The sequence below is a fragment of the Callorhinus ursinus genome, unplaced genomic scaffold (assembly GCF_003265705.2).
Source record: "Callorhinus ursinus isolate GAN/ISIS: 27379988/994484 unplaced genomic scaffold, GSC_fseal_2.0 scaffold20, whole genome shotgun sequence".
NCBI lineage: Eukaryota > Metazoa > Chordata > Mammalia > Carnivora > Otariidae > Callorhinus > Callorhinus ursinus.
Genome location: NW_027397082.1, coordinates 25022910 through 25050373, shown reverse-complemented (window position 1 = coordinate 25050373; position 27464 = coordinate 25022910). Strand labels below are relative to the sequence as shown.

Below are 27464 nucleotides of genomic sequence, written 5' to 3'. Positions count from 1 at the left end.
AGTAAAGAAATAGGCATACTCATACACTGTTAGAGAAGTAAAAATTCTGTAAACTTTTTTCTTGAGGAAAATCTAGCAACAAAGATCAGTTTAAAATATACATATCCTTTAACCAGCAATGCTGCTTTTAAGAATTTAATTATTTACTTAGAATAAATACGCACCTGAGATACATGTACAAAGATGTTCATTATATAACAACAACAACAACAAAAGAAAACAACCTATACCCCACAATTAGGAATCAAGGATTGGTTAAATTAATACTATATAGCTGTTAAAAAAAACCTTAGCATGTCTATAGTATTACCATGGAAAAATGTCTGTGCTATTCCAAATTTTTTAAAAGTTAAAGCATGCATGGTATAATCTGATTTATGATTACATATGTGTGTATATATACTGTAAGTTTGTAAGGACCAACCATACTTAACAGTAATTATATTACCTGTGGCCTGCGATACTTTCACTTTCTACTTTAAGCATTTCCAAATTTCTTGTATTTTAAACAATGATCATGTATTGCCTTTAAAAATCAGTCAAAACAATAAAGATATTTCTATTTTTAAAATATAACAAAACAGACATGTTTTAAAAATCACCCTATATTAGTGAACTAAAAATTATCAAATACTGAAAAAGATATTATAGGGCAATAAAAGTATATGCCATAAAGTAATTATACTAGCAAACAGTTCCTCTCCAGTAAGTTAGTCTCAGAAAGAACTGACACAAATTCAGCCTGTCAATACAGAATGTCTCTTAACACACACAAAAAATAAAACAGCATTGATTTGCCCACAGTGTTTTTAGCCTTTTACCTGTTAGACTTTGACCTTGAATCAATATGCATGTCTGAACTTTGGTCCTAACTGCATCTATTCTGGCACGAAAACTAACAAAAATGGCAGGAAAAAAAAAGGAGAGGGGTTGTATTTTGGGGGGGAGCGGAACAGGGGGAGAGAGAGAGAATCTTAAGCAGGTTCCATGCCCAGTGCAGAGCCCAACATGGGGCTTGATCTCACAACCCTGAGATCATGACCTAAGCTGAAAGCGAGAGTTGACACTTAACCAACTGAGTCACCCAGGCGCCCCAGGGGTTGTATTTATAATGATCTACATACAAAGACAATAAAAGATGATAAAATTATAAAGCCTTGGGAACCAGATTCCCACTCAATGACAATCAGCACTGAAACTGCCAGTCTCCCAAACTGAATGTGTGAGAAGAGAGAATAAAAGTGTTCTACTCTTATTTTTATGAAAACTCACTAACATGAGCTAAAGAAAGCACGGAAAAACTAATGAGGCCTAATAGTTAACATGACAGTGTTACCCTGTTAATGATGTCAAAGAACAAAACCTGTAAGATCCTTGAAAGCGGGCAGCTAATTTTAAAAGGCCTTACAACCATCTGTATTCTTGTTCCCTTTCAAGAGTACCTCCCACATGCCACCTTTCCTACACGTTTTCGGATACTAGACAACCCACTTTTACCAAAAGATCAAATCTGTTCAGAATATTATAAAATAACTCTCTTTGAAAGATCATATGCTTAAAAAGTAGCCAAATACTGTCAGAGATTCAAAGCTAGAAGACTGGACTACGTTGTGAAACTATAGCATCCTAGTCCCCCGAGAACGGCAATGAAGAGAAACCATTGCTGTGGTAACTGCCACAGCCGGCCGGAGGGGGAGGAAATCACAATGAGCAGAACAGGCAATACCAACGGGTGCCCTGGCATCAGTGTCAAAGCTACGCAGTAGTTATTAGAGAGCGGGGATCGGAATGGGCATCACTGACTCTGTGCGGGATCTTGCAGGTCTATAAATCTAGCCCTTATCAAATGATTAAATCTCTTACTGCAACATCTCCCAGGACAAGTGGATGTCCAATCTATGCTTAAACACCTCACTACTTCCTGAAGCAGCCCATTCCTCCATCCCTGTCTTCAGATAGTTCTAATTGACAAGTTTTTCCTTAAATTAAGGCAAAAATCTGTCTCTGGGCAATTTTTATCCAGAGACTCTAGTTCTGCCAAATAGTCATCAAAAATAAGTCTCCTACACAAAAGCAGTCTTTTTTTTTTTTTAAGATTTTATTTATTTATTCATGAGAGACAGAGGGAGAGAGAGAGAGAGAAGCAGAGGGAGAAGCAGGCTCCCAAGGAGCAGGGAGCCCGATGCGGGACTCGATCCCAGGACCCTGGGATCATGACCTGAGCCAAAGGCAGACGCTTAACCATCTGAGTGCCCCTACACAAAAGCAGTCTTACAAACATCTACAGTTTCCCTGTCTACCTCCTTATCCCTCCCCTTCCATCCCTACAAGTTTCTCCAAACTAAACATCTATATTTCCTTCAACCTTCTTCCTATGACACAAATTTTCAAGTTCTGTCAATGCCTTGGTTATTCTATTCTTGACCTGCTTTAAGTTTTCAATGTTCCTTTCTAAAATGCAAATTGCATATAATTTTCCCTATATGTTTGAATAATGAAAACAGATCTGTCACCTTGGTTTTTCTAGATATTATATGATACCTAAATAATCTGGGCTTACTGAAGAAGTGGCAAGTCTCCAGTTATGATAACAAATGGACGGGCCAAACTTTTACAGACTTAACTTTTGATTTGACCAATTCTAGAGAACAAAACACAGAATCTATTTAATGTGTGTTTTTTTTTCCTTTCTGTAACAATGATAACAGTTACAAGTTATCAAGAAGTACTTTGTGTTGGGACATGTGCTGTACATACATACTGTCTCATCTGGCTCTAATAATAATAAAACAAAGTGAAGTCTCCTTATACCTACCTTACATATAGACCTGAGACAGATCAAATCATTTAATGTAGATTTATAGAATGTATCTGCCCAAATTGGGGTATAAAGAGTAGACTTACATTTGATTCACTGAACAGTTATTGATGATATAGGTAAAGGGGCACAGACTTTGTGGAATTATAAATCTGTGTTTCATCCACACTCTGCTATTAACCAACTACTAGATCTCTGGCATTTTATGTAAATTCTCTGGGTCTCGGTTCTCCTGTCTGCAAAATGGGATATTGCATGCCCATTATTAAGATTAAATAAGGTAATACAAGTAAACCACTTGCCATTTTGGCTGATAGAGTAAATCATCAACAAATCCAAGTTAAAATTCTTTTCCCCACAGAAATTGGGTTTTTCTTCATAGATTTAGTTTTAATAATCCATACGTTAAATGGTGGTAAAAGGGTAACTGAACATTATCCAAGTGGAAATGAAAGATACACACACACACACACACACACACACACACACACACACCTTCAGGTAAAAGGGTAACTGAACATTATCCAAGTGGAAATGAAAGATACACACACACACACACACACACACACACACACACACACACACTACTTCAGCCCAGATAGCATCTGGCTATGTTCTAGAAACTGTCACTACACTTCACCTAATTTAGGAAAAGGAGCTACAGATCAATTAGGATTCACATGGGAAGAAACAAAGCATCAGTGCTTTAGGACACTTCAAATAAGCTGAAAACAAAATTGGTATGAGCAAAATAATTTATAAGGAATATGCTGTATCCCTAAACTAGAGGAATGCCTCCACTGACACCTCCTTCTCCATTAAATCTTTGAACAGTAAATATCTTAAAACGTCTCTTTTTCTATTTCTCACAGTGCAAAATTTCTGATTACTGACTACTCAGAAATTCTCCTTAAGAATTATATTAAAATGCTAATAATGTTTCTCTTTGAATGGTGGGATTTGGAGGAATTACTATTTTTTTCCCCTGAGTTTGCCACAGTAAATATATATTACTTTAAATCAGAACAAAAATTAATGCTTAAGTTTACAAATTTCCAAGCCTAGAAGTCTCATAAAATAAGTCCAGATATTATAAAATGAATTAGAAAGGCTATTGAACTACACGTTATCATTAGCCCTAACCCTACTGCAAGTCTTTAAGAAATCTGACACTGTATTACTATTGAGATGCAAGGCTACTGTTTGTTATCTCACAGGTGGATGCCCCTTTTATGAGCCCACGGGAGAGTCTGCTCTCAGAACTCTGACTGGAAAAAGACGAATACCCTGCATATGATTATATGGGTACAATTAATCATTCTACTGGTGGTTTCCCTCTTTGGTTTGGTTGTTTAGAAGAACAGTGACAAATGTGTGCTCTACCTTTGTAATTATGCAGGACTTTTTAGTAAACATTTATGTGTTAATTTTACCTTTGTTAATTTTAAAAATTAACAAAGTAAATAGCTTTACTTTGCTATTCTATTTTTCCATTATCCTGATTTTACTTTTTAAAATCTTATTTTATTGTATTTATAAGTTATTTGAATGTTTTTTGGAATGTTGCAGGGGAAAAAAAATCTGTGGCAAATATCGAATAAAATCCAATCTGGTTTGATACAATCTGGTGAAAACCACAGTACTTATTAAAAAACTAACCAGTAATAACCAGTTGCCAACATTTTATTTTCCATATACAAACCACACATTTCATTTGATCAATCAAGATCAGCAAATAACAGAGATTACTCAGTATACAATATAAGCAACATTTCCTAAATCTTAATCCACTTCCCTAATTATTTTTCCATTCCAACCTCATCCTTCTACTTTTCTTCCTCATATTCTATAAAGTGAAATTAAATTGTATATCCATTGTATTTACTGAAGAAATTTTACACTCTTCTATTTTAAAATAAGAAAGTTTAAAATGTTCAAAATTGGGGAAGAAATCATACACTTTTGGTATTTTTTTCTATGATTTTTTTCCGTAGTACCAAACCAAAAAATAATATATCAGAGCAAGTCACAACTGATGGGAAACCCAAACTGTGAATAACTTGAATCTACATATTTTTATTAAAGAAATACTAGATACTTACTGTTTACAGACTTTTCTGACTTCTTTGAGGATGAATGCCCTGAAAAGAAAGCAGCATTGTTTTGTTAAAAATCATTTTGCAATGGTGCAACAGTTATAGCTGTAACTAGAATTCTTCCTAAGAGTCTAGTTTACTTTATAGTCTTACAGAAAAGCACCTCACTCTTCTAATCTTTCATGTTCCTCAGACTTATCTAATTAAAATGTTAGGTTCTCTTAGGCAGAGGTATTTTATGCCTGGAATACATAGCACAATGTGCAGCTTAAAAAATATGAACACCTGTAAAAAAAAAAAAAATCTCATGTTGCTAAAAAAAAAAAACCTCATAGATTAGTTGCAATTTAACCATATTTTATCTATAGATGTTCAACATCCGAAAGTAGTTTGTAAATACTCATTTTTCATAATACTTTTTCATATACAGATGAGAATTCTTAGTAACTAAAATTCACACAAATATTACTTGACAAAACAAAGTTTCAGTTCTACAAGTTATCCAGTCAGAGAAACAGAAAGAAAAAAGTACTAAAAATCTACTAACGTAATTTTTAAAAATCATCACTCTACAGAGTCTCCTGTAATAAGACCACAAGGGAAATGATTTTGAAGGCTGGTAAATCAAAAAAATGATAGATAGGGCGCCTGGGTGGCTCAGTTGGTTAAGCGACTGCCTTCGGCTCAGGTCATGATCCTGGAGTCCCAGGATCGAGTCCCGCATCGGGCTCCCTGCTCAGCAGGGAGTCTGCTTCTCCCTCTGACCCTCCCCCTTCTCATGTGCTCTCTCTCTCTCTCTCTCTCATTCTCTCAAATAAATAAAATCTTTAAAAAAAATGATAGATAACAGATGGAGAGTACCAATTCCTCCAACTTCCTTGGATTGGAGATCTCATAAACCAAAGCTGGTGCATACATGGCCCCTTTCAAGCCCAATGAATAGGGTGTCAGAACCACAGGGTAAAGACTCCACAGGAAGCCAAGGCCTGGACTGCAGCTTTAGGTCATTGTTCCTTTTTTGTTTTGTTTTTAGCTTATTGTTTCTTCACTCCGATTTCCTACTCATCAGAAAACAAATAAAAATATAGCTAAGCCGGTGACAAAATTCTTCTCTGTCATATAAGGAACATAATACCCGTTTCCAAATGTCTATAGGTAAAAAAGAGGTTAGGTTTACTTTGGAGGCCTAAGGACATAACTGGAACCAAAGGGAAGAAATTGTAGATTTGGGCTAAATTAAAGAGATACCTGCTAGCAATTACAACTAACTGAAATGTAAAAGACTATTCAGGATGGTAGTTAAGTTCCTCTTCCCTGGAGGTGCTGAAGCAAAAGCAGAACAAGTACCTGATATAGAGCAGTACATCTCAAACTTTATGGTGCATATGAATCATCCCAGAACTTAAAATGCAATTGTAATTCAGGAGATTGGGGAAGGGTCTGAGACAGTGCATTTCTAACAAGTTCCCAAGTGATGACAATGGCAGACAACCATACTTTGAAAAGCAAAACCATAGAATATCTTTTTGATCATGATCCCAGAGCTGATCTCTGATGTTCCTTTCAACATTGAGAAACTGTTGTTTCACTGATTCACTCACTCACCTCACATTTACTGAACACCTACTATGTGGAGAAAGCACTGTGCTTAGAAACTGGAGATAAAGAATTAAATAAGTCACACAGTCCCTTCCTTAACAGAAAATAAGCAAATTATTCCAAGGGTGATTGATTATGTATCTCTAAATAAGTGCAGGGTGCTACTGGAATGTGTAACAGGGACCTAACCTTGCCTGGAGGAGTGGGCTGAAGGGTGTCAGCAAAGGCCTCCCCAAGGAAGTGAGCTTGGGGATGCAGTGGTAGTGGTGGGAGTGATAAGATCCTCAACTTTTGGCCAAGACACTCTACCTAAGTACCTTGATCTGCTCAGACCTCCCAAAGTGGACTGGTCCTCAAAGTCAAGCTATTGGTCTTTCTTACATGTTCTCTCTATCCATTCATTCAGCCATCTAGCTATCCAATTATCCATCCATCCACCCACTTAGTTTTTGTATGTTTGTAAACTGACACTACAGGAGTAGGTGGGATCATACAGGGAGAACAGAGAGAAAGAAGAGAAGTTCAGTAAGAGCCTTGGGCAACTCCAACATCTAAGGGTAAGACTGAGAAGGACCTATATCAAGAGGCAGAGGAGAGGCCACAAAGATAGGAAGGAAATCAAGAAAGTAGATTGTTTTTAGTTTTGTCAACAGTTCAAATGCAGCTGAGATATGAAGCATTTATTAATTACTATTCAAGTTTGGGACAAACTGAGGTAGTCTGGCTATAAAGTATCACATCAAAATCAAGCTAGTTCCAGATGATCCCAGATACAAAGATATTACAGAGTTCCACATGGTTTTCTTAAGTTTGCTAAAATGTCATTTGCTTTACACCATAGAAGTTGAAAAGAAGAACTTTATCCTGTACTCTCTGCTATCAAAGGTGCTCTAAATAAAGAATAAATGAGAAACAGTTATCTCAATTCCACTCTGCTTTAGTTCTCTATCCCTGAAGTTGTCATGAAACAATCTTCAAAGTCTTTCATTTCCTCATTCTTTATTACTTATACCTTACATGTGCTAGTGGGGTGCTGGGGATACTAATTAGAAGTTCTAATTTAAATTCATGGTGAGGGATGGAATCAAGAAAGGATCAGTGAAATTTAAACTTAGACCCAGAGGATGAGTTAGGATGGGACCTGGCAGTGGGGGGCAGGGGGTTGTAAAGAGAGGAAGCAGCATCTACATAGTCCCTAAATGGAAAGAAGTTTGGCATTTTCTAGAAACTGAAAGGCTGTGAGCGTGGAGTGAGAAAGTGAGGTGGAGTGTGGCGAGAAACAAGTGTTGTATGATGGATCACACAGAGCACCTGGGCTTTGTGCAGATTTTGGTAATATCCTAAGAACAACAGACAATCACCGCTTTATTGAGAATGCCTTAAGGGGAGAGCAGGTGGGATGACAAGACAGTGGCAGAAACAGAAGACAATATAGCAGTAGTCTAGATGAGAAAACATGGTGGTGTGAATTAGGGTGGAGAGAATTCGAGAAATATATACCTGGGGGTAAAACTGACAGGATTCGATGACAAATTAAACATAAATAATGAGAAATAAGACATCGAGCATAATTTCCAGATATCTGATTAGGTTTTAGGTTGACAGAGGTGTCATCTACTGAAATATGGAACACTACAGGGAAAACATCTATAAGGAAGATCACATGCATATGTATGTATAATCTGAGGGTTCCAACCCCATACCCGATCCTGAGTATCCAGCTAATTGTCTGCTTTGAAGGTACTAACCAAGATTTTACAAGGTAGGAATTATTCTTTAATTTGGAATATGTAGTGATCCACACGGTATCATACTATAAGAATAAAATATTATATAATACAATAACGAATACAAAACTCTCAAGTATGATACATTAAACATTTTTAAAACAAAAATTTTTCGGGCACCTGGGTGGCTCAGTCGGTTAAGCTTCTGCCTTTGGTTCAGGTCATGATCCCAGGGTCCTGGGATCAAGTCCTGCATCAGGCTCCCTGCTCAGTAGGGAGTCTGCTTCTCCCTCTACCCCTCCCTCCTGCTTGTGATCTCTCTATCTCTCACTCTTTCTCAAATAAATAAAATCTTTAAAAAAATAAAAAATAAAACAATAAAACAAAAATTTTTCAAACTCAAATGGAATTTTCACATTTATTAATTAACATATATTTTAGAGTTGGGAAATGATTTAGACACAAAAAGGCATTCGGCTTCAAATACCATTTCTCAATAAACAAGAACAGTATTTTCCTCTCACCATCTATCAGTTTCACCAAGTCGAAAACTTGGTGATACTATATGCTTGAATAGGTTTGATTCACTAGAAAAAAGTATATATAAGAATGAAACCTAGCTAACAATCTTCATAGCTGGAGCAAGGGAGCCCTCTCCTGTCCAAATACTGTGTTAACATTTGGCTGAATCTAATGTAATCTACCATTAACTACATAATTTAAGTTTGATTCACTCTAAGTTATAGCCAATTTGACTCTATTATGGACTGAAAAAGAAACTAGCAGTAACCTTCAAAATAGCTAACTATGCACCAAGCACCATGCAAACTGCTTAAATCCTTTATCTCCTTTCAACTTCTGAACAATCCTATGAGCTAGGAAATGTGAGCATAAACATTTCACACATGAAGAAATTACGGCTTAAGAGAGCTTAAGCACTAATGAAGAAGAAGTAAGTGACTGACTGATGGATTTGAATTTAACAATTATTTACTAAGTGTATGTGCACAGCACCATGCTAGGTTCTGAGGACACATGCATATCAAGCTCCATGATTTCAAACTCATAAGCTAGTGTGAAAATCACATAGGCCATGGTAATGAAATCCCAGTGTTATAATTTTATACTGACTTATAGATTATGTACTGTTTTACAGTGTTCAAAATGCCTTTCACATTCTTATTTGGTTCTCCACAATAAGCTCAAACAGTACAGAAGCCAGATAGTCACATCACCCCTACTTATATGAGGAATATAAAACTGAAGAAGTTCAGGGACTTGCTCAAGGTAATGAGTCTGTAAGAGACAAAATGAGGAAGGAGAATGTTGTTTGCAATATTATTACTATCTACCTAAAATGAATTAAAACCAACCTTATTCTTGAAACTCTTATAAGCTGCTGTAAATTTATATCTAAATTCCCCAACCAGGGGGTGCCTGGGTGGCTCAGTTGGTTAAGTGTCCAACTCTTGATTTTGGCTCAGGTCATGATCTCAGGATCCTGAGATCAAGCCCTGCATCATGCTCTGTGCTGTGCTCCAGCTCCACGCTGGGCATGGAGCCTGCTTAAGATTCTCTCCCTCTCCCTCTGTTCCTCCCTGCTTCTCTTAAAAAAAAAATCTTATAAATTCCCCAACCAGTTTCAGCTACTATAAGATTTATTTTTTATTTGAGAGAGAGAGAATGAGCGAGTGAGGGGGGGCAGACAGAGATGGAGAGAGAGAATCTTAAGCAGGCTCCATGCCCTGCACAAGGCTGACCTGGGGTTCAATCTCACGACCCCAAGATCATGACCTGAGCCAAAATCAAAAGTTGGACGCTTAACCGACTGAGCCACCCAGGCGCCCCCCTCTTTCATCTAGTAAAAAACAGAAATCTAAATGCATTCACCAATTAAATCCTACATTTGACACATATAGCAGATTACATTTCATGTTAAAAAATGTGAGGGGGCGCCTGGGTGGCTCAGATGGTCAAGCGTCTGGCTTCGGCTCAGGCCATGATCCCAGGGTCCTGGGATCGAGTCCCGCATCGGGCTCCCTGCTCCTTGGGAGCCTGCTTCTCCCTCTGCCTCTCTCTCTCTCTCTCTGGCTCTCATGAATAAATAAATAAAATCTAAAAAAAAAAAAAAGTGAGTAGGGGGGCGCCTGGGTGACTCAGTCATTAAGCATCTGCCTTTGGCTCAAGTCATGATCTAAGGGTCCTGGGACTGAGCCCCATGTCGGGCTCCCTGCTCAGTGGGAAGCCTGCTTCTCCCTCTCCCACTCCCCCTACTTGTGTTCCCTCTCTCGCTGTGTCTCTCTATGTCAAATAAGTAAATAAGATCTTTAAAAAAAAAAAAAGTGAGTAGGTTATTATATTTTAATTCCCTTGTACCTTTTTCCTTTTTCTTAGAGGTCTCTTCTGCAGAAGATAATCTGGATTTTTTATGTGATGACTCTTCATAATCTTTTTTGGTTTTATCCTTTCTTTTTTTTGACTTGACTTCTTTTCTCCTTTATGTTGAACAACATAAAATTAAAGTTAACTTTTTCAAATGACCTTTATGAGAAATAAGGAACCAATAAGCAAAGACGTCAAATCAGTTAGAGTAAGTACCTTATTTTTACAATGTAATTTACATAAGAAAGCCTTAAATGAGTCTGTAAATATTTTAGGTTAGTATATTAATTAAAGACAATTCTGTAAGATAATCAAGCCTAAAATTCTGAAACAAATTATTTTTTGTAAGTTCTATATAAAACCTTAGTAAATATAAATCATAGTTTTACTCATTTCCTTCTTTTTATTTTCTATCATTTAGCCATTTTTTTAAATTACAAAAACAAATGTCATTTCCCTCCATGTAATTTATAGCTACCTATACTTTGAAAAAAATACATAAAATAAGAAGAAACACTGTAACAGCTCTAAACCACCACTAAGTAGAAAATTCTTCTGTTAAGAATAAAAGAATACAGTAAAAAGGCATAAAGGAATGAGGATGGACGGCCTCACTGTTAACTCAAATGTCTACTTTAGACCATTTGTCCTTTTACTGCTGTAGCTTTATCTCTTCTAGGCCAGGTTTACAATGCTGCCAGTACCATGGTTGGCAAGTAATTGATTTTAACTGGTTAAGAAAGGAAATACTAGATAGGAAAAGGTGATAACGCTGAAGTTAGGACCAGGAAAGAGAATGAAAGGACAACAAAGAGGTTCAGTTTCCAGAAACTTGCTCATCAGACTTCCCAAATTAAGGTACTTATACCAAATGCTGTAAGATTATTTAAGGTAGTAACCACTTTCGGCCTCTCTTAAGATTCATTTCAATTTTGAAATGAAGCTTGAAAGTCAAGGTCAAAAAAACTCTCTGGTACCTTTCAGTATCACTGATGGAGAGGGGAAATAAAGGTTAGGCTATCTAAGTAATCTAAAAAACTCTGCTAGTTTCAAGAATTTAAAAATTAATTACTTAATATTTATTTTTAATAACTAAAATACTAAAGCATATTTATAACATAGCTGATTTTAAAATTAATATACTGACATATATATTTATAGTTGCAGAATCTCACTGTTATCACAATAATGGCAGGTCACAGATTTTGTCTGAACATCTTCAATGCCAGGGACCCCATTATGCTTAACTTCCCGTATGCCAGGCACTATGTCAAGCACGTTACATGTACTTTCATTAATCTCCACAATAACCTTGGTATCTTCATTTTTAGAGGTGATAAAATTGAGTTCTACAGAGTTTAAGTACCTTGCCCAAAGAAGACAACTAGCAAGTGGTGAAGCTGAGAGGAACACACAGGTGTCTTGTTTCAAAGCCCATGATCTTATTTATATATACTGCACATTGTAGAACACTGATATTCCTCCCCCACTCAACATGACAGACACATTCTAGCTCACTTAACAGGAGCCTAATTTTAACATCTGAAATGAGAATAAAGGTATATAATTCTGTGTAAGAATGACAAACTCCAAATAAAACACTGTTAAAATGAGACATAAGTGATACTCTTAGTGGAAAACCCAAAAGACTCCACCCCCAAATTGCTAGAACTCATACAGGAATTCAGCAACATGGCAGGATATAAAATCAATGCACAGAAATCAGTTGCATTTCTATACACCAACGAGATAGAAGAAAGAGAAATTAAGGAGTCGATCCCATTTACAATTGCACCCAAAACTGTAAGATACCTAGGAATAAACCTAACCAAAGAGGCAAAGGATCTGTACTCAGAAAACTATAAAATACTCATGAAAGAAATTGAGGAAGGCACAAAGAAATGGAAAAACATTCCATGCTCATGGATTAGAAGAACAAATATTGTGAAAATGTCTATGCTACCTAGAGGAATCTACACATTCAATGCAATCCCATTAAAGTACCATCAACTTTTTTCACAGAACTGGAACAAATAATCCTAAAATTTGTATGGAACCAGAAAAGACTCTGAATAGCCAAAGGAATGTTGAAAAAGAAAACCAAAGCTGGTGGCATCAAATTCTGGACTTCAAGCTCTATTACAAAGCTGTAATCATCAAGACAGTATAGTACTGGCAACAGACACATAGATCAATGGAACAGAATAGAGAACCCAGAAATGGACCCTCAACTCTATCTATGGTCAATTAATCTTCAACAAAGCAGGAAAGAATATCCAATGGAAAAAGGACAGTCTCTTCAACAAATGGTGTTGGGAAAATTGGACAGCCACATGTAGAAGCATGAAACTGGACCATTTCCTTACACCATACACAAAACTGGACACAAAATGGATGAAAGACCGCAGTGTGAGACAGGAATCCATCAAAATCCTTGAGGAGAACACAGGCAGCAATCTCTTCGATCTCAGCCACAGCAACTTCTTGCTACACACGTTTCCAAAGGCAAAGGAACAAAGGCAAAATGAACTCTTGGGACTTCATCAAGATAAAAAGCTTCTGCACAGCAAAGGAAATAGTCAACAAAACCAAAAGACAACTGACAGAATGGGAAAAGATATTTGCAAATGTCTTACCAGATAAAGGACTGGTATCCAAAATCTATAAAGAACTTAACAAACTCAAAACCCAAAGAACAAAATAATCCAATCAAGAAATGGGCAGAAGATATTAACAGATATTTCTGCAAAGAAGACATCCAAAAGGCCAATAGACACATGAAAAAGTGCTCAACATCACCTGGCATCAGGGAAATACAAATCAAAACCACAATGAGATAGCACCTCACACCAGCCAGAATGGCTAAAATTAACAAGTCAGTAAACAACAGATGTTGGCGAGGATGCAGAGAGGGGAACCCTCCTACACTGTTGGTGGGAATGCAAGTTGGTGCAGCCACTCTGGAAAACAGTATGGAGGTTCCTCAAAAAGTTGAAAGTAGAGCTACCCTTATGATCCAGCAATTGAACTACTGGTATTTACCCCAAAGATACAAATGTAGGGATCCGAAAGGGCACCTGCACCCCAATGTTTATAGCAGCCATGTCCACAATAGCCAAACTATGGAAAGAGCCCAGATGTCCATCGACAGATGAATGGATAAAGAAGAAGTGGTATATATACACAATGGAATATTATGCAGCCATCAAAAAAATGAAATCTTGCCATTTGCAACAATGTGGATGGAACTAGAGGGTATTATGCTAAGTGAGATAAGTCAATCAAAGAAAGACAATTATCTTATGATCTTACTCATATGTGCAATTTAAGAAACAAGGCAGAGGATCATAGGGGAAGAAAGGAAAAAATGAAACAAGATGAAACCAGCGAGGGAGACAAATCATAAGAGACTAAATCTTAGGAAACAAACTGAGGGTTGCTGGAGAGGAGGGGCCTAGGGAGATGGGGTAACTGGGTGATGGACACTGGGGAGGGTATGTGTTGTAATGAGCACTGGGTATGATATAAGACTGATGACTCACAGACCTGTACCCCTGAAACAAATAATATATGTTAATTAATTGAATTTAAATTAAAAAAAAAGAAATGAGACATAAGAATCACTTTATGAAGATCTGCTTTACAATACAGTTTCTAAGAATATTATGGCTTCTGAACATTGACTCCAAACTAAAAATTCTAGCATCTATCTACCACCCTGCACAGGCTGTCATGTTTAAAACTGCTTGGCTAGGGTACCTGGGTGGCTCAATTGGTTAAGCGACTGCCTTCGGCTCAGGTCATGACCCTGGAGTTCCGGGATCGAGTAACACATCGGGCTCCCTGCTCAGCAGGGAGTCTGCTTCTCCCTCTGACCCTCTTCCCTCTCATGCTCTCTATCTCTCATTCTCTCTCTCTCAAATAAGTAAAAATCTTTAAAAAATAAATAAATAAATAAAACTGCTTGGCTAGGGGCGCCTGGGTGGCTCAGTCGTTAAGCATCTGCCTTCGGCTCAGGTCATGATCCTAGAGTCCTGGAATCGAGCCCCGCATCAGGCTCCCTGCTCAGCAGGAAGCCTGCTTCTCCCTCTCCCACTCCCCCTGCTTGTGTTCCCTCTCTCGCTGTGTCTCTCTCTGTCAAATAAGTAAATAAAATCTTTAAAAACAAACAAACAAACAAAAACTGCTTGGCTAGAGTAAGGCACGGCAAACTTCCAGTTCCCCAGTATATGTGTATGATGTATCACACAGTAATGCCAGATATTCTGTATAATCAACTAATTAAACCATCAACCACTCAAGTCCACATTTAGACATTCAGTGCAGGTAAGTGACTATGTCCAAGACTACTAAACGTTAACAACAGCATTTTAAAAGATAATATTACCTGTGATGAAAATTTAATTTAAAGGAACATTCTTGGCATAACCCTAAAAAAAAAAAAAGTGATACCACTTAAAGGCTGAATTTGAATTAACTGTACCGCTACTCTACCTTTAATATCATACATTCTTATTATTCCTCATATCCCTTTTTTAGAGTATCTGAAAAAAAAAATCTGATTCTCTCCACCTCAAAAAATGCATATGCATAATAAAAAGGGTAACAGAATGCTTGAGGAATAGAAAATATTCTAACATTACTTTAGAAAAAAGTGCTGTCAATTTATTCTAAAAGCAAACTCTATTCCATTTATAGCATTAATGTGTGTCTCACATCAAAGATATCTAATAACAACAGTGTGGGTATAGTCACTTCCTCTGAAGTGCTTTCAGAGTTTTCAGGTAGAAGAGAGCTTTTCAGGAAGTTCCACAGTTGTGGCCTCTTCTTTTGCCTTAATCTCAGTTCACACCAATTGACTTTTCCTCATGAGCACTTCTAGGAGGAACTTCTGCATTGGTGTGCATTAAGTAGCACATGAGGAAATTCTTGACTCCTATAGGGAGTAGGCAGAAAACTCTGAAGCACATTTATTTAGGACCCAGAGAAGGTTGCTAACATGATGGACCGAGGAAGCTGACACAGATAAGACTAGCTTAATTTATGGGAAAAAAAGAAAAAAAGAAAGAACAACAGATTCTAAAACATGCATATTAACAGAAGCTGCTGCACTCTGGGGTATAACCTTAATAAGCTTTTAAGACTGATATCAAGAACAATTATGCCATCCTAAAAGTTTTTTCTTTATTGACACAAAGAGAGGGTATTTATTGTCCACACCACAACAATATGGCTACCAGGTAACATGAGATTTTACGTTGCCTTTTCTGATACTCCGCATCTCATTCTGCATTGGTGACATTCCCACGTTAGCGGGAAGAGGTCTTCACTTTACATATTGTAGGTTTACATTTGGCATTAGAACTGTTTCACCTAAATATCACCATAATACTGAGAATAAAAAATTATAGGCTAAAAAGTTATTTGTCACTTTGGGAAACTCAGAAAAAAGAGCACTTCCAGAAAGATAAATTTTTTTAATTAAATTTTACTCTCTATATTTTTAAATCTAAATTACTAGATAAAATTGAAGAAATCTATTATATCCCACCTAAAGCCAACTTACTTAATTTAACAAGTGCATTTCTCTTCTCACCATGCTCAACATAACCAAAGTTAACTTCCCAACTCTTCAAGTCTTCTTTTTTATCACAACATTTATTTCCACAGAAAAACTGGCCTGCAATAAAGAAAGGAATATTAGCTATGATAGTTGGTGACAATGTTTACCTGTACAATCTGGAATTACTCCTAAAATTTACTCTTGACACACATAAATTCTTAGTTTTAGGTAGTCAGTATTAAAAAATAACTGAGCATAATAACTATAGTATGCTCAACAAATGCATATACAAGTATTAAATCAAAAAACTGAAGAAAAGTTTATTAAAAAAAAATCAGTCACAGAATTCTTGCTCGATAGATACACCATATAGATCAGGGTTTCAGTGACTCCCTGGTTAGGAAATCTTATACTTTGAAAAATGGAAGTACTAAAAATACATACTCAATAATACCCAGAAAGAATAAATATATTTCCATAGTACATGTACTTACACCTGGGTGAATCCTTTTAATATTTAATAATAATTTTTAAATTGATTAAAATTCTTATTTTAAGTATTAACATTATGGTTTCTATTTTAAGTACCAGCATAAAACGGCACTTAAAGCACATTTTAAAATAGTAGCACTTTGAAATGAAGTAGAGTAAGTAATTAAACCCAATGCTCTAAACTTTAGAGTTACCGGACACTAAAATCAACACATTATCATGTCCACTGTATATTAAAACATTCTGCAAAAAAGGACTAACACTGATGATCTGTGAGAAAAAATAAAAGAAACTACTCAACAACTATTTACTTTCACAGCAGAAGATGAACCTTGTATTTGTACAAACAAAAAAGAATTTTTATCTCAATAATTTGCACCAACAGAAACAAATCTAAACTTTTCATAAAAAGAAATAAAATGAATTTTGAAAATTATCAGTCCAAACAACCTATAACTTTTCTAAACTGGCATTTTTTTTACTCATTCCAAATGAATAGTTCATGAAATCTGTGCACGTTCAGTAATGGCTCTATTTTTAAAACAGCAACAAAATTATGATTCTAAATCAGAGCAATAGCTTTCTCTTACCAACTAATCCTTTTTTTCAGTTATAGTAACTTAAAGAATGCTCATCAATTTTTTTAAAGGCAGCATTACTTACCATCACCTGAAAATTCCATTTAATAAAAGTATGAAATTTTAAAACTGTGAGATTTTCAAAATTTCTCATTATTTAGATAAAAACACAAACTAAAATGTAATACTAAGAAAAGTTAAAACTAGCTTTAAATTTATTCTTTTTCCTTCTCCTTTAGAGTATCTTCAGGGCTGATCCTTCATCTAAAAAAAAAAAAAAAATCCTATTCCTTAATTTTATTTTATTGCAAATCCAGTTTTATACTTCACACAGACATCCAATTTATGGAAGATGTAAATGATCCACAAGGATGGCATCAATGTTTAATCATTTTAAAGTGCAACCTTTATTTTCAGTTTAAAGGTTCTTTAAGTTATTAGTTTAAAATTATTTCCTAAATGCTCTTTTGTAGTTTTCAGAAGCATTAACACTTTAAAATGCACTTATCAATAAAGAGCTTTTATATCATAAGACAGTACAAAGATATTAATTTTTCAGAGATTTATGAGTAGATTACAACAATGCATATAAAAAGCATTTATTGATTGCCTACCAAATGTTTGATCTTTTGCCATAAGACTAAATATTCAGGCTCAATCTCAATTACATCCCAAAGTAAGAACTAGCCTGTCCAAAAATTCTATTAGTTTCAAAGTGATATTTAATCTCTACATTCAAAATCTGATTAGACTGGAATACAGTAATACCAACTCATTATTCTAAAAGTTGATAAAAAGAAAAACTCAAGTATTCATCCTTTATTAGTCTGATTTAACTCTTTAAACATTTTCTACTTAATCTCCATTGAATACTCTAAAAGCAAAAATATAAAGGTAAAAATCACTAAAGCATTATATTTTGACCTTTGCTAGTAAAATATCATGAATACATTGTCTCTAATTTTACTTTTATAGATAACCATTTATTGTATAATGAAGAATAATCTTACCCAATGACTTCAATAATACAACAAAATAACCTTATCCTATTAAAAAGTAAAATTTCAAAAAAGAATTACCTTTTCCTGAAATTACTTCTTTTTCTATTCGCCACCTAAATCCAAACTAATGAGAAAAAAATTACATTTATGCCAGTGTAAATTTAAACACTATTTAAACTGTATATACATCTAAACATACAGCCAACAACTGACATGACATTTACCAATCTATAAAGCAAACCTAATTCACCAGGAAGGGAAGATGGCAGCAGAGTAGGACCCTAGGCTTGACTTGTCCCATGAATACAACTAGGTAACTATCAAGTTATCCTAAATACCCCAGAAATCCATCTGTAGACTGGCAGAACAAACTTCACAACTAAAGGTTAGTTAGAGAAGAGGCCACATCAAAGTAAGTAGAAAGTGTGGAGATGTGGCTTTGGAGAGAAACAGATTGTGGCTGGTGGGGAGGGAGCTATGGTCAGGGAGAGGGGCGAGAGACAGACTAGCACACGGGGGAGCGCGTGGGGCAAATGAATCCACATAGCAATTGGCTTGGAAAACAAGGGAGGCAAAATTTGGTGAGTTCTTGCAACTCCAAAAGTCTGGAGTTTTAAAGGTCAGCATGCTTGGCTCTGGCACAACTTGGAGGACATTGGGGCTGCTCTTGGACAAAAGGCAGGTCAAACACCCCATGGGTATACAGCATAGAAACAGTGATCTGAGGAGTGCCTGGGGCACACAGTGCAGAGGTCAGTTGCTCATCTCTGAGCATGTCCCAGAAAGGCAGTGTTCACAGAAAGACCCCTCTGGGGATAAAGAAACTGGCCAGCACCATTTCCCTTCCCTGCCCCTCGGAATAAACACAGGGCCACCTGTGGAAACCAGTGCAGTGCTGACCCTCACTATCTAACCTGCTTACACCAAGCCCTACCCGTCCCCATGCTCCAGAGAATCTCTGCTTCACAGGCACACTTGCCTCTGTCCCAGCACAATGGGCCCCCTTCCCCAGACAACTAGCCCAAACCCCTTCCACACCATGTCTCCCTACCAGGGAGTCTTGCAAGGCCTTGGTTCTGGTAATGTCAGTGACAGGTCTCATTTCACAAGCAGACCAGAGCATACCTAGTTAAAACGTACCACATTCAGGTCAGAGACCAAACACTGCCTATGACAGGCAAAGAGAACCTTTGCAGACAACTGGCCTGAAAGATAAAGCGGCCAGGACACAAAAGCAGAGTGCATGTAGTACACCCAGGAGACACTCCCAGAAGCACCAAGCCCTGGAGAAGAGGGGACACTACACTGCAGGGCACTACAGGACCTCTTCTTCATAAAGCCAGTACCCTCAAGAACAGGAGACAGAGCTGACTTTCCTAACACACAAACAAGCACAGAGACTTAGACAAAATGAGAAGACAGAGGAATTTGTCCTAAATGAAAGAACAGGACAAGGTCATAGATGGAGATCTAAGCAAAACAGATATAAGTAACATGCCTGATGAAGAATTTAAAGCAATGATCATAAGGAAACTCACTGGACTTGAGAAGAGTGGAAGGCATCATTGAAACACAGAGATAAGGAATAACATAGCAGAAATAAAGGGCTCAATAAATGAAATGAGAAACATTCTCGATGGCATAAACAACAGGCAAGAAGAAGCAGAGGAACGAATTAATGACCTAGAGGACAGAGTAGTGGAAGGTAATCAAGATGAACAAAAGAGAGAAAAAAATTATGCAAAGTGTTAACAGACTTAGGGAACTCAGTGACTCCATCAAATGTAGTAACATTTGTATTATAGTAGAGTCCTAGAAGAAGAGAAAAGGGGGCAGAGAATTTATTAGAAGAAATAATAGCTGAAAACTTCCCTACTGTGGGAAAAGAAACAGTTACCCACATCCAGAAGGCAAAGAGAACCCCCAACAAAATCAACAAAAGCAAACCCACGCCGAGACATATTATAATTAAAATGACAAAATAGACTGATAAAGAAAAAATATTAAAAGCAGCAAGACAAGACAGTTACACACAAAGGAAACCCCATAAGGTTATCAGCAGATTTTTCAGCAGAAACTTTCCAAACCAGAAAGGAATGGCATGATCTATTCAAAGTACTGAATAGAAAAAACCTACAGCCAAAAATACTCTATCCAGCAAGGCTACCATTCAGAATAGAAGGAGAGATAAAGTTTCCCAGGCAAACAAAAACTAAAGGAGGTCATGACCACTCAACCAGCCTTGCAAGGAATATTAAAGGGGACTCTTTGAGAGACGCCTGGATGGCTCAGTCAGTTGAGCGTCTGCCTTCGGCTCAGGTCATGATCCCGGGGTTCTGGGATCGAGTCCCAAATCCAACTCCTTGCTCAGCAGGGAGCCTGCTTCTTCCTCTGCCTGCCATTCCCCTGCTTGTGCACTCTCTCTCTCTCTCTCTCTCTGATAAATAAATAAATAAAATAAAATAAAAAAGTTTAAAAAAATAAAATAAAATAAAATAAAGGGGGACTTGGGGCGCTTGGGTGGCTCAGTCATTAAGCATCTGCCTTCGGCTTGGGTCATGATCCCAGGGTCCTGGGATCGAGCCCTGCACTGGGCTCCTTGCTCGGTGGGAAGCCTGCTTCTCCCTCTCCCACTCCCCCTGCTTGTGTTCCCTCTATTCGCTGTCTCTGTCTCTCTCTGTCAAATAAATAAAATCTTTTAAAAAATAAATAAATAAATAAAGGTGGACTTCTTGAGAGGAAATGAAAAACCAAAAATGAGAGTATGAAGGTAGGAAACACAAAAGCAGTAAAAATGAATATTTTGAAAAACACCAGTCAAGCAACTCACAAAATAGCCACAGCAGATAACAAAAAGAAATAAAAGGCATCCAAATCGGTAAGGAAGAAGTAAAATTTTCACTATTTGCAATGATATGATACTAGATATAGAAAATCTGGAAGACTTTACCAAAAAATGACTAACTGATCAACAAATTCAATCAAGTCTCAGGATATAAAATCAAAGTACAGAATCTGTTCCATTTCTATACACCAATAATGAAGCAAGAGAAAGAGATATTAAGAAGACAATCCCATTTACAATTGCACCAAAAATAATATGCTATCTAAGAATAAACCTAACCAAAGAGGTGAAAGACCAGTACTCTGAAAACTAAAACACTGATGAAATAAAGTGAAGAAACACAAAGAAATGGAAAGACATTCCATGCTCATGGACTGGAAGAACAAATATTGTTAAAATGTCTATACTACCCAAAGAAATCTACACATTTAATGCAATCCCTATCAAAATACCAACAGCATTTATCACAGAACTAGAACTAACAATCCTAAAATTTGTGTAGAACCGCAAAAGACCCTGAATAGCCAAAGCAATCTTGAAGAAGAAAAGCTGGAGGCATCACAATTCCAGACTTCCAAGTTACATTACAAACAGCACAGTACTGGCACAAAAACAGACACATAGATCAACGGAACAGAATAGAAAACCCAGAAATGAACCCATAATTATATGGTCAATTAATCTTTCAAAAAACAGATAAGAATATCTAATGGGAAAAAGACAGTCTTTTCAACAAATGGTGTTGGGAAAACTGGCCAGCAACAAGCCAAAGAATGAAACTGGGCCACTTTCCTATACCATACACAAAAATACATTCAAAATGGATTAAAGACCTGAAACCATAAAAATCCTAGAAAAGAGCACAGGCAATAATTTCTCCGACATTGACCATAGCAACTTTTTTCTAGATAGGTCCGTTGAGGCAAGGGAAACAAAAGCAAAAGTAAACTATTGGGACTAAATCAAAATAAAAAGCTTTTGCACAGTGAAGGAAACAATCAACAAAACTAAAAGGCAATCTATAGAATGAGAGAAGATATCTGAAAATGACATGTCTGATAAAGGGTTAGTATCCAAAATATATAAAGAACTTAAACAACTCAACACCCAAAAAACAATCCAATTAAAACATGGGCAGAAGGCACAAACAAACATTTCTCTAAAGAAGACATACAGATGGGCAACAGACACATGAAAAGATGCTCATCATCATTTATCATGAAGGAAATGCAAATCAAAACTACAGGGAGATATCATATCCCACCTGTCAGAATGGCTAAAAACAACACAGGTTTTAGTGAGGATGTGGAGAAAGGGGAACCCTCATGCACCATTGGTGGGAATGCAAACTGGTATGGCCACTCTGGAAAACAGTATGGAGGTTCCTCAAAAAGTTAAAAATAGAACTACTCTACAATCTAGCAATGGCACTATTTGGGTATTTACCAAAAGAAACAAAAACACTAATTCAAAGGGATACATGCACCCCTTGGTTTACAGCAGCATTATTTACAATAGTCAAGATATGAGAGCAATCCAAGTATCCATCAACTGATGAATGGATAAAGATGTAACACACACACACACACACACACACACACACACACACACACACACACACACTGGAGTATTATTTAGCCATAAAAAATGAAGTCTTGCCATTTGCAACAACATGGATGGAGCTAGAGTATAATGCTAAGTGAAATAAGTCAGTCAAAGAAAGACAAATACTGTATGATTTCACTCACATGTGGAATTTAAGAAACAAATGAGCAAAGGGAAAAAAAGAGAAAGACAAACTAAAAAACAGACTCTTATGTATAGAGAACTGATGGTTACCAGCAGGGAGGTGGAGGTGGGGTATGGTTAAATAGGTGATGCTGATTAGGAGTGTACTTGTAATGAGCACCGGGTGACTAAAATAAAAAGTTAAAAAAAAAAGAAGAAGCAAACCTAATTTTCATTGTGATAGCTTTTTTCTCCTTATAGGATTCCAGGTATTTAAAAATACATTTGAACAATTACCAACTTTTCTGTTAAGGAATAATCTTCTTTACTTTTATTTATTTTTTTATTGAAGATTTTTATTTATTTATTTGAGAGACTGAGACAGAGAGAGCGACAGAGAGAACAAGCCAGGAGGAGAGGAAGAAGCAGGCTCCCTGCTGAGCAGGAAGCCCAATGCTGGGCTCGATCCCAGAACCCTGGGATCATGACGTGTGCCAAAGGCAGACGCTTAACCGACCGAGCCACCCAGGCGCTCCTCTTCTTTACTTTTAAACTACCTAATAAAAGATACAAGTACTAGGGCACAATACCTAAATTAATAAAAAATATGTATCTTGTTTTATGACACTGACAGAAAAAAAAAGAGGTTATGGTCCAGTAAAGAGGCAATATACTATAGTGCAAAAGAGCTGGATTGTCTGGGTTTACATCTTAGCTCCACCACTTAACAGCTTTATAATACTGGACAAGGTATTTAATGTTCTTATGCCTCAGTTTCCTCATATGTAATGTAAAGATAATATAATACCTACTTCTTTGGACTAAGAGGTTCAAATGGGATAATACACATAATAGAATAGTACCTGAGAATAGAATAGTACTTAGAATAGTACCTGGTACATAGTATCCCAGGGGTTAGCAAACTATGGCCTGCTGCCTATTTTATAAAGTTTTATTGGAACACAACCACAATCATTCATTCATGTATGGCTCTTTCCCCACTGGCAAAGTGATGAACATGAAAGAGAAAGGGGACCCTCTGGAGTCCTAATGTGGAAAGTTGTTAAACTTCCCTCTAGATTCCTAAACGTAACTTTGTTTTTTGGCTAAAAATAATTTTTCTCCACTGCCTTTTTAAGATCTTTCATACCCATATGCTAATTTTCTGTAGGTTTAGTAAATGATTTCGTTTTCTATTCAGTTTATTATAATACTTAAAAGCTCAGCTCTAGAATCATGCAGAACCAATGTAAGCTCTACCATTCATTAACTACCTCTGTGGCCTTGGAAAGTCTCTTAACTTCTCAGTCTACTTCCTTTTTATGTATAAAAACCCCAATCTTAAAGGTTATTGTATTAAGAGAGATAATTCAGATGAAATGTTCAATGCCTAGTTAACGGTCTATTTTTATTTTATCGCCTACTATATGAATTAGGCAATTTTGTAGTTTAAATGCAACTGGGGGCTCAAATATTTGAAAATATTCTGATTAAAATCCAATAAAAATAAACCCCCCTCCAGGCTAGGAAAAAAAATAAAACATCCAAAATAACTCTGTTTATAATAATAAAATACTTAAAAAAATAATAACTCTGTTTAGTTCTATTTTTAAGCCTATACTTGTATGTAAGGATTGCTTGCCATCCAACATATATGTTGGGATGTCCACTGAAGCACAGACAAATGTGTACAGCAATAGTTTCCCAACTTTTTCTTCCATTCATTAATCTATTCAACAAATAAGTATTAAGCAACTACTTACGGGGCTTGGCACTCTGCTAAAGATATAAGATGATTGTGAAAATAGTGTCTATTGTTAAGAAGGTTATAATCTTATAGGGGATAAGAAATATAACAAACAAATACGGTATGTCCTACTAGTTAAAGGTTGTATAGAGGTTTTGCCTCAGTGAGTTTTTATATTCTTTCCTGACATACATTTTCCTGCTGATAGGCTGGATTAAATACTGGAGTTACTCAGGATTTGGTGCTAAGCCTCCTTCTCTTACTTTACCTTCTAGCACAGAGATCACACATTCAAGCAATAAGACAAACAGATCCTAACTTCCTGAAAACACAAAATTCCATCACCATCTACTTGGACTTCTATGTAGAAGAAAAATAAACTTCTAGCTCATTTAAGTCAGTATTATTTAGGAGTGCGTCAGTCCTTGCAGCTGATTCTAATCCTAACTGATCTAACAATTCAACCAAATTCTCAATGATGAAAGGGAAGAAGTAATAAGGAAGGGGATAGGTGTGTGGGACAAAGGCTGGAATTCACTAAAAATGCCCCAAGTAATAAGCAGTGAGCAAGGAGCTGATTAGTAAAAAGTGAATAAAACACTCTTTGTATAAATAAAACTATGAGAAAATGCATCCTAGCAAGGAAATCAAAGGCACCATTCTTAACTCAAACATGGTATGCCAAAAAACAGTCATCTTTTCCTTTAGAAACGATACCCTTCATACGTATGGGGTAAAGGGTATATGGGAAATCTCTGTACCCTCCCCTCAATTTTGCTGTGAACTTAAAACTACCCCTAAAAAACAGTTAAAAAAAAAAAAAGCATCTGCCTCATTCCACATTTCCTATTTCTGATTTCTTACTTGGATTTACCCTCATATGTAATTATTCATCATGTCTAATAAGAAAATATAATTTGTTTCAAGAGTATCCTCTTTAAAGTATGTTTTCCAGTAATATATTATGTTTTTTGAATGGAGAATACAAATATTTAATTGTTTTATGTACACTTTCTCCCCTCAACTAGATTATAGTTTTGGGTTTTTTTTGAACGGCAGTCATGTTTTAATTCACAGCACCCTGCCCAGTCCTTAATACTGAAAAGCAACCAACAAATGAGCCAGCAATGAAAAAGCTGCTTTATTATGTGCTCCTAGAAAGATTGTATTTCATACTCAACTTGCAGTGTAGTAACTTCAAGTAACTCCTCATGGTGCCTTTTGGATTTGATGTGATCAATAACTAGTACAGAGAGGAGAGCTAGCTCCTAAGAAACCGAGGAAGTCTTTGGGATACATGATGTGCATGGGTTTGTAAATAGGATTGTAAAACTGGACACTCCTATCTATAAGAATATTGTGAAGCAACCCACATATTAAAGGCACTATGGAAAAAAATATTAAACCAATCATGGTTCTGAGATTTAACTAATTAAATGAAAAAGAAATTCTTATAATAAATAAATCTAAGACAACTTTTTAAATAGATTGTCTGTCTTAATACAAATATACACTATCCAAAACATACAGATTTATGCAACATTCCCTCTCCCATTTCAAACTGAGATCATCTGTTCCAGGTCACCTTCTCTAGCTGCAAATGTGAAATTTGAGATAGAAATAAAAATCACTTTAGTATCAACTAAAGTAAGATGTAAAGCAGGAACGGAAATCTGCCATTACTAAATAGCACTAATAAGAGTTAATTCTACTAGAATAGACATTGGTATAAAAGAAGATGTGCATCTGCCTCTTTACAGATGGTAATTTATTTGAAAAAAAAGTCTAACATTTTCAAACATCATCTATGAAACAAGACATCATTCTGCAGTGTCAAATCATTCATTATAATCAGTAGAGGCTCTAGGCCAGAGTCAGGAGGAAACAGGATCCAGTAGCCACTTGTGTTTAATTTTAGACTATTCATGCCTCAGTTCACAAAGCACCCCTGACTAAGGGGCCCTTTGTAAATTTCATAGCTGCAGAGGTTAAATCGTCCAAATGATATTTCATAGATGCAGGATAACCTAGCTCATTTAGTACCTTTAAAAGAATAATGTGGGGTGTCACAGTATAACAAAAAGTAATACTGTACTTAAATAAGAACCTTCTATAAATATTTGAAAGGCATACCTTATTTTCTTTGTATCTACTGAGATCTGCTATGCAGTATTCCTTGAATAATTTATCATAGTATTTCTTTGCAAGTTTCTTCTCCCTAGATCCATAAAAAAACATAAATTTTTTACATTTAGAAATTCAACCACAGTTTGCTACTTGGAAGCAATGTCAAATAAATAACATATATGATATAAATATTAATGTTTTAAAAGAGGTCTATTACTTAAATGTGCATAGAATACCTGAATATTAACTACTAATAGTGGCTCTCTCAGGGAGGGAAACTGGAAGACTGACAGAGGAGTCTTACTCCTCGCTTTTCACCTTTTGCAATGTTTGCATTCTTAAAACCACTTTCAGGTATTACTTTTCCCCAAAATATTTTAAAAGTTTTTTAAAAAGCCTATTACAGGACAACAAACAATACAGTAAAAATGTAATACATTTTCTTTCCAAGACAAAGTCAAGCAATGAGAAGTCAGTTAAAATTGCTAAAAATTACCAAAAGAACCAAACCAGACACAAATACTCTGAGGCATGTTTTTATGTCCTCCATTCAGAGCTCCTCCATGCCGGGGCTGAATGCCCTGGACAGCTGACAGGGTAAGAAAACACGGAGAGAGCAGGAGAGACAGGACTAAAGCAATTTATGCATTACATCTCAGATGGCAAAAATTACCAATTCATGTCCATTTCATCCTCCTCATTCCATAGGAATCTATGATTTTCTCGTATAACATCCATGTCTGTCTTGTCATTTTCCCTGG

General features: G+C 36.3%; 1 protein-coding gene across 6 annotated transcripts in view; it reads right to left on the bottom strand.

Annotated features, from left to right (window-relative positions):
* Positions 1 to 27464, bottom strand: part of LOC112830761 (protein FRA10AC1) — a 55141-nt gene that overhangs the window by 3226 nt on the left and 24451 nt on the right. For 4 of the 6 annotated variants that reach the window (XM_073904432.1, XM_073904431.1, XM_025880844.2 and 1 more), the window contains 7 exons: positions 27377 to 27460; positions 26710 to 26794; positions 18335 to 18380; positions 16189 to 16302; positions 15010 to 15052; positions 10617 to 10735; positions 4921 to 4959 (listed from right to left, as the gene is read on the bottom strand). In XM_073904432.1, coding sequence (XP_073760533.1) covers positions 4921 to 4959; positions 10617 to 10735; positions 15010 to 15052; positions 16189 to 16302; positions 18335 to 18380; positions 26710 to 26794; positions 27377 to 27460 — 530 coding nt within the window. The remainder of the gene's footprint in view (positions 1 to 4920; positions 4960 to 10616; positions 10736 to 15009; positions 15053 to 16188; positions 16303 to 18334; positions 18381 to 26709; positions 26795 to 27376; positions 27461 to 27464) is intronic. The other 2 variants (XR_012381709.1, XM_073904433.1) reach the window with 2 other exon arrangements.